Raw genomic sequence first — 7,040 nt, forward strand, 5'->3', positions numbered from 1 at the left:
CCCATGACAAAGATGAGACGATGACGAGACTGCACCGATGTTCTAAAAACACTAAGACTACGTTAATGTGCCTTATTGTTGACGAATAAAAAAAGAGAGTGAGACAAAGCGAGAGCGAGAGAAAGCGAGAGCAAGAGAGAGAGAGAGAGAGACGTAACTGGGAGCTGATAGTGTCTTACTCTGAACTGGATTCGAGGTCTGAGGGGCTCTGCCCGGCTGTGAGCCGCTGGCCGGGTCTGTGCCTGGCTGTGAGCCACCGACCGAGGCTGATGACAACTGCTCATGACTGTTTTGTTTATAGGGGTTTGCTGTGTTTATGTTTTCACTTTAAAAACCCTCAATTCAAATCTCGTAATGGATTTTTCTTAATGAATCTGTTGTAGTTTTGTGATACATTATTTCTGTTCAGAACACAATTGCATTTGTTATACTGTAATCTCAAGAACAGAACCGAAACCAACATGTAGATAGGTTGTATTTTAGGTCTACAGTAGTTCTGTCCTTTTAAGTTTTTATTATATTTTAACCTGTGTCTGCTCAGTTATAACAGTCTGTAGCTGTAAGAGTCATACAATTTAACAACAGTTTTTTTTCTTATTTGGTTGGTGATTCTAAATAAAATTTTGTCAGAACAAGTGCATCATTTGGAAATGTGTACTTTTAGCAAAGTTGCATTAAAGATTAATTCATTCAAATCAATTTATTCAAGAGGTTTGCTTTTCCAGGTTATTATGACATTTAAACAATATTTTAGCTGTGTGAAACACAATTCAACTGGAATGATAAACAAAAATAATCCCTGAACCAAAAATTAAAAAATACTAAAATGTTTTGACTACAACGTGACTAAAATACCTTGAGTTCTCATTTGACTAAAACTAGACTAAAATATCTTGAGTTCTTGTTTGACTGAAACTAGACTAAAATACCTTGAGTTCTCTTTTGACTTAAATGTTGAGACTTTTAGTCGACTAAAACATGACGAACAAGAAATGATATGTGAATGGCTAAATATGACTAAGACTAATAAGGAACTTTGACACAAGACTCAGACTAAACTGAAAAATGGGTGACAAAATTAACACTGTGTAAAAGTAACTGGAATCAAAAAAACAACTTTTGAAAACTACTCAACTTCTGCTCTGACAATGTTCCCAAACTCTGAAGACTGTTGTTTCTATCAGAACAATGCTCCTTGCCTCAGCTAGGTCAATAAAGATGTGGATGACAGACCACCAGATGAAGGCCCTGTCATGGCCAGCTCAATATCCCAACCTGAACCCACTTTGGAAACTTCTGGAGGAAGATGGATGGTCACAAGCCATCGGACATTGCTCAGCTTCTTGAATATCTATGCCAGGAGCTGCATAAAGCCACCCAACAGCAATGGTGGAGAGCCAAGACACGTGAAAGCTGCCATTGAAAATCAGGGTTTTTCCACCAAATCTTGATGTCTGAACTTTTCTCCAGTTACAACATTAGTATTGTGTTGTTTAGAAATCGGTATGAACTGGTTTTCTTTGCATTATTTGAGGTCTGAAAACACCAGCATTATTTTTTTGTTATGTTGACCATCTGTCGTGTTCTGCAAATACATGCTCTAAATAACAATATTTTTATTTGGAATTTGGACTTGTCTGTAGTATAGAGAATAAAACAAAAATGTTCATTTTACTCAAACACATACCTATAAATGGTAAAATTGGAGAAAGTGATGATTTGTCAGTGGTCTCTTATTTTTTTCCAGAGTATAGCTAAAGAAAATAATAGAGGTGATAGTGGTGACCCTACTTCTGCTATTAAGTTGAAATTGGACAGAAATTAGACCATTTCTTAAGACTGAAGCAGTGGGCATTTTATATAAACGCTGTACCTATCGAACAAAATCTGATTGAAAGCCAAATCTTTTCAGCACTTCAAGCATGTATTTTCACTCAATACGATCAAATGCTTTCTTTGCATCCATCATTACTATAGCACTTGGAGTCAGATGAAAATTGAGATAGTGAATAATATTAATTAAATGTCTTGTGTTATTTGACAAAGTACAGCCTTTTATAAACCCTGTTTGGTCTGCATTAACTATATCAATCACCACTCATTCTAGTCAATTAGCCATTATTTTTTTTAGAGTATTTTTACACCCACTCCAAGTAGACTAATAAGAAGCACATTGTTCTGGGCCTTTCCCTTTTTTGGGGTTAATTATAATATGAACTAAATACACAGAATTAGGAGTTCATCCTCTTCAAAAGATTTGTTGAACACATGTTGTAGTAATTTGTTAACTTTGCTTTCCATCTTTTTATAAAACAGTACACAGAATCCATCAGCCCCTGGACTTTTACCTGACTTGAGTGAGAAGATTGCTTTATCAATCTCTCTTAATGTAATAGGTCCTTCCAGCAGTTTAGCATGTTCATCTGTTAGTTGAGGCAAATCTTTTTGGGGAGTGTTTCTTCTAGAGTGAGCTAAGAATTGATTTGGCTTATTCCCGAATTCAAACATTCTTTGTCTAGCAAACAAAATATCAGACTCAGCCTTATTTGTTAGTAAAGTAGTCAACAGTAGTCTTGTCTCCTTTAACTTTTCAAGCACTTTATACGACTTGGATCTATGAAAATCTTCCTCAAATTATTTGATTTTCTTTTCAATTTGTAATTGTTCTTGTGTACGCTCTTTTTTCTTTCCTCGTAGACAGGTCCAGGTTAAAGAGTACGATATAATCATGCCTTGCATGTTAGCTTTATAAGCTTCCCACAACAATCTTGGATCAGAGTCATTTACTTCTAAATAGAAGTTTGTCTGAGTTTCCAAGAGTTTGATAAAATTATCATCATAAAAAAGTGATGCATTAATTTTCCAAGAAAATGATCCCTCTGTGGGCCTAATAGGCTGCATTACCAGAGTGACGGGAGCATGGTCTGAGAGGGCAATGGATCCAATGTCAGACTGTTCTACTAAATGAGCAAGGTGTTCAGATATAACTATATAGACAATTCAGGGGAGGAGGTGGAGACTATAATTCAATCAACTTTAATACCCATTTTAAGGCTTTAAATTTAGATTATTTAATTTAAAATATTTTAACAGACAAACAGAAACCCTGTGCAAGATTTGTCATACCTGGTCCTATGTCTCCTAGAGATTCTAGCCCATTAGAAGACATCTAAGGAAAAAGAGGAAAAAGTCCCCATTAGCCTCTTTCAATCACCACTTTACACAAGTATGTAATTTCACACTGACATAATACTCACTCACCTCTCCTGTCGGTGGGGAAGCTTCCCCATGACTCTCCCCATCTGTTGCTGTGGACTCCGTCTGAGGACTGACATATGCTTTACGACCCTTCAGACCTAGTTTATTAGCCAGATCCTGGGCCAGGTCAGTCACCTGCCTGTCCTGGAAGATAAACATAAAAAGAAGGTATCACAAATAATAAACAAAAACAAACCATGTAAATACACAAAGACTAAGCCTCTATACTTCCAAGAACCCTAAAGGATAAATGAGAACAATAAAATAGTGTGTCACAACGCCTAACAACATAAATATTTTCTGTGTTCAGGACATACGTGAGGTGCTGTGAGGAGACACTTTGTTCCACACTCGTAAGCCTCTCTGAGTTGTCCCATCTCCCGCAAGCAGAGCGCTTTGCGGTACAAAGCCCTGCGACTTCCTTCTGATACGCACAGTGCACTGTCACAGTCCTGAACACCACGCTCATACTCCCTCTGAAACAGATAAATGTGTCAGGATGGAGAGTCAAAGAGAACAGCAGAGGATTATTTATACATTTTTGTCTTTGACAGCTTAAAGGAGTAATATTTTGCTTTTTTAAAATGGAATTATGCATTTTAAAACATTTCCCTGTGGTCTACATAAACTGCAAATGCTATGCTAGGGTCTGAAATCTTCATTAATTTAACTCCACAGGCCCATCTTCAACCCTGTTTCTGAGTAATGACACCAGAAAGGTTGTTTTGACCGCTGGCCCTTTAAATGCACATGAGCCACTTCACGTCCACTCCTCCAGGTTGTTGGTTGTGCTGCTCTGTCTCGTTCAACCAACATTTTAGGCAATCAGCTCAAAGTTTGGACATATTTTCAGTATGGACTACAACTGCTGCTGCTGACAAACAATTGTGGCATACTGGGAGAAATGTTCATCTTGACTTTATATGTGCAACTGTCATGACATAACTAGTTATAGACATAAATTAGGCAGGAATAAAAATGGGCTGTAGAAATCCACCCGATTTCTGCCAAAATGAATATAAAGATAATTTTGCAGCACCTGGAGGAGTCAAATTCAAAATTTTTTAACTATTAGGGTCCCCAAATACTCAAATAAATGTACCAAAGACTAATAAAAGTGGGTTTAGCAAAATATGACAATCTAGTTTTACTTACTCTTTCTTATTTTTTTTTAAAAATTATTTAAGATTTATGTCTTTCTCTTAAGATCACTATGGAACATCAGAGTCTGTTTTGTGCTGGGAGCTGTTTATTTTCTGAAAGTAACTAACTCAATTAAAAAGCTGACACAGTTACATCAACCAATAATAAGCATACAAATATATAAATTTCTACAGTTGGATTTTCTACAAAATCCTTCCGCTCACTCTCAAGTTCTTCATTGCTTTTCTTCTGCTACTCAACCAAAGCAACAGTGTGCAATACTACATACTGATAGCTTATAAATGCATCATGCAAACATCAACAGACCTCCACCTCTTAAAACAACACTGATTTCAAAACCCTTAATTGCTCTGACATCTGCCATTTTAACTTTGTGTGGCGTGTTTTAACATGTCTGCAAAACACCATAAACATCAGAGTGTTTAAAACATTTACACATATGCACTTTACAACTACAACAGCTTTAAATTATTCAGAATAAAACCCCTTTTCTTTTTGTTATTCGATTACCAGAAACAAATCTATGAAAAACACCCATTCCCTTGTGCATTTCCTCTTAAACTACATAAAACATGTGCAAATGACACATCGCCTTCTCCCTCACCATCTGGTAGAAGGCTGCAGCCCTGTTGACATAGAGGCTCTCCAGCAGCTCATGGGGAATGACAAGGGCCTCAGCCTGTGCATAACGGGCAACACTGATTCCCTCGCCATACTGCTGGGTCGCCTGCCGCCAGTCTCCATCACGAAAGCAACAATTGCCCTCATCCAGCAGATTACACACCAGCTGTGTCAGAAATGCCTAAAGTTAAAGTGAAAAGAGGGAGAAATGATCACAAATGAGGACATGTGAGAAAGGGCACATAAGGAAGAATGTGAAAAGAAAATGAGAAGGTCAAAATTCCCAAGAGGAGAAGAGAAAGAACTAAAGCAAGCATCAGTGGGACATAAAGTACAATGTCCCAGCTCAAATGTACATCTTGGCCCACAGACAATAGGATAGCTATGTGAGGGATAAGCTGAAGCATACTGAAAATATTAAAAGTGGCTCCAGGTACACCATCATATCAAATATTTAAAAAAAAAACAAAAAACATTTTGCTACAAACCTCGTAACTCTCTGGCTCTGGGAACGGTAATGAGGACCTGTGGAGAAAAAACAGACACTTGTCAGTGAGCAGTTTATTGACATCCAGTAAAATATGAAAAAATAACATTACTACATGCTTACTGTATGAAGCTCATGGCTTTCTGAATCTCCTCTCTTCTTTTCTGTCTTTCAAGATCCATTGCCTGAGGGTGAAGACAAGGTTGACCTGCATGGACTTTTTTCACAAACGCTCCGACCTTTGACGGCTATAGTCTCAATATGCATACTAACTACTAATATCCCAAATACACAAGATTACGTTTTGAAATTATCGTATTTGCTCATACGAATAGCTACTACAATATAGCCACTCTAAACTGAACAAAAGGCCTTCCTCTAAAATACAAGCAATCATCGGACTTGCGTAAACAGCGGAGACAGCTAGCGCTAAAGCAGGCAATTAGTTAACATTATCTGAGCCCATTACGTTTATCTGAAAAATCAACCGACGTACAGAAACAGTTCACACATAAAACAGACATTTTCAGTGTGCATTTCAATTGTTTTAAAAGGATAGCTGTGACGTTAACGATGTAAGCTAATGTTAGTATATGATACATTATTTTATACCGCTTCAGTTCTAACGCTGCAACGAAAGCAACACCTGTAAAACTGCCAACTTACACAAAGCTAACTGCTAGTTAATTGTTCAGGGTACGTTTAATTATTTCTTATTTTACTTGCTGATAGTTTGGATTAGCCAGCTGCTAAGGCTACATGCTAATCACAGCTAAATGCTAACGCCGTAAGTTAGCTTGGCTGTAGCGAAATGTAGAAGCAAAGTATGCTTGCATAAAGGTTTGACTCTTTATTCAGCCGAGTGCATTGTGAAACATCCCTTACAGACACCAAAAAATATTATTCAACTGACACGTAGGGCTAAGCGGCGTATAAACCAAGTTAAATAACTGCCCAGTTAAGTTAGTTAGCTAATACGCTCTGGAAGTCCCAGTTAAAGCCCCCAGTTAGCACGAAAACTCACCGACAGTTAGCTAAGTTACAGCGCTTTTTCAGACAGAAATATCTTCACGATGCGTTGGTGAAGGTAGTGATAGGAGAAGTAACCAGCCGATTATCAATCAACATCCAGGCGCATAACTGTAAATTTGGAGTCTCTGTCATTGGTGTGTGGACGGAGCACGACTTTCTCTGCGATACTAGTGATTCACTAACTAGCTATGGCTAGCTACCCGTGTTTGGCCCAGTGTAGTATCCGGGCAGTATTGCAACAAGTTTCCAGATGCAGAGCCACCAGGGGGCAGGGAAACCAGCACTAGTGTTTGGGTTAGTCGTAGCTGTTGCATTTCATGGGTATCCACCCATAAAGACCCGAACATCAACCCGTGACCACAAGCATCTACTGATATGAAATATTAAATACCTGTTGATTCACTAATCCTGTCAAAATATGTAAAATAATCTGTGTAAAATGCAGGTTTTCATCCTTTCATGCTCATAAGATATGACC

General features: G+C 37.9%; 1 protein-coding gene across 2 annotated transcripts in view; it reads right to left on the minus strand.

Annotated features, from left to right (window-relative positions):
* The window catches only part of zc3h7bb (zinc finger CCCH-type containing 7Bb), a 27,155-nt gene extending 20,379 nt beyond the window's left edge, over positions 1-6,776 (minus strand). For both annotated transcript variants that reach the window (XR_003934118.1, XM_030122432.1), the window contains exons 1-7: positions 6,555-6,776; positions 5,654-5,715; positions 5,532-5,568; positions 5,027-5,224; positions 3,576-3,734; positions 3,262-3,402; positions 3,127-3,169 (exon numbers count right to left, since the gene is read on the minus strand). Coding sequence is in view for 1 of the 2 variants with exons in the window: in XM_030122432.1 (XP_029978292.1) it covers positions 3,127-3,169; positions 3,262-3,402; positions 3,576-3,734; positions 5,027-5,224; positions 5,532-5,568; positions 5,654-5,712 (637 nt within the window). In the remaining variant the exon portion in view is untranslated. The remainder of the gene's footprint in view (positions 1-3,126; positions 3,170-3,261; positions 3,403-3,575; positions 3,735-5,026; positions 5,225-5,531; positions 5,569-5,653; positions 5,716-6,554) is intronic.
* Between the last annotated feature and the right edge of the window lie 264 nt (positions 6,777-7,040).

This window comes from Sphaeramia orbicularis, chromosome 19 (assembly GCF_902148855.1).
Source record: "Sphaeramia orbicularis chromosome 19, fSphaOr1.1, whole genome shotgun sequence".
Taxonomy (NCBI): domain Eukaryota; kingdom Metazoa; phylum Chordata; class Actinopteri; order Kurtiformes; family Apogonidae; genus Sphaeramia; species Sphaeramia orbicularis.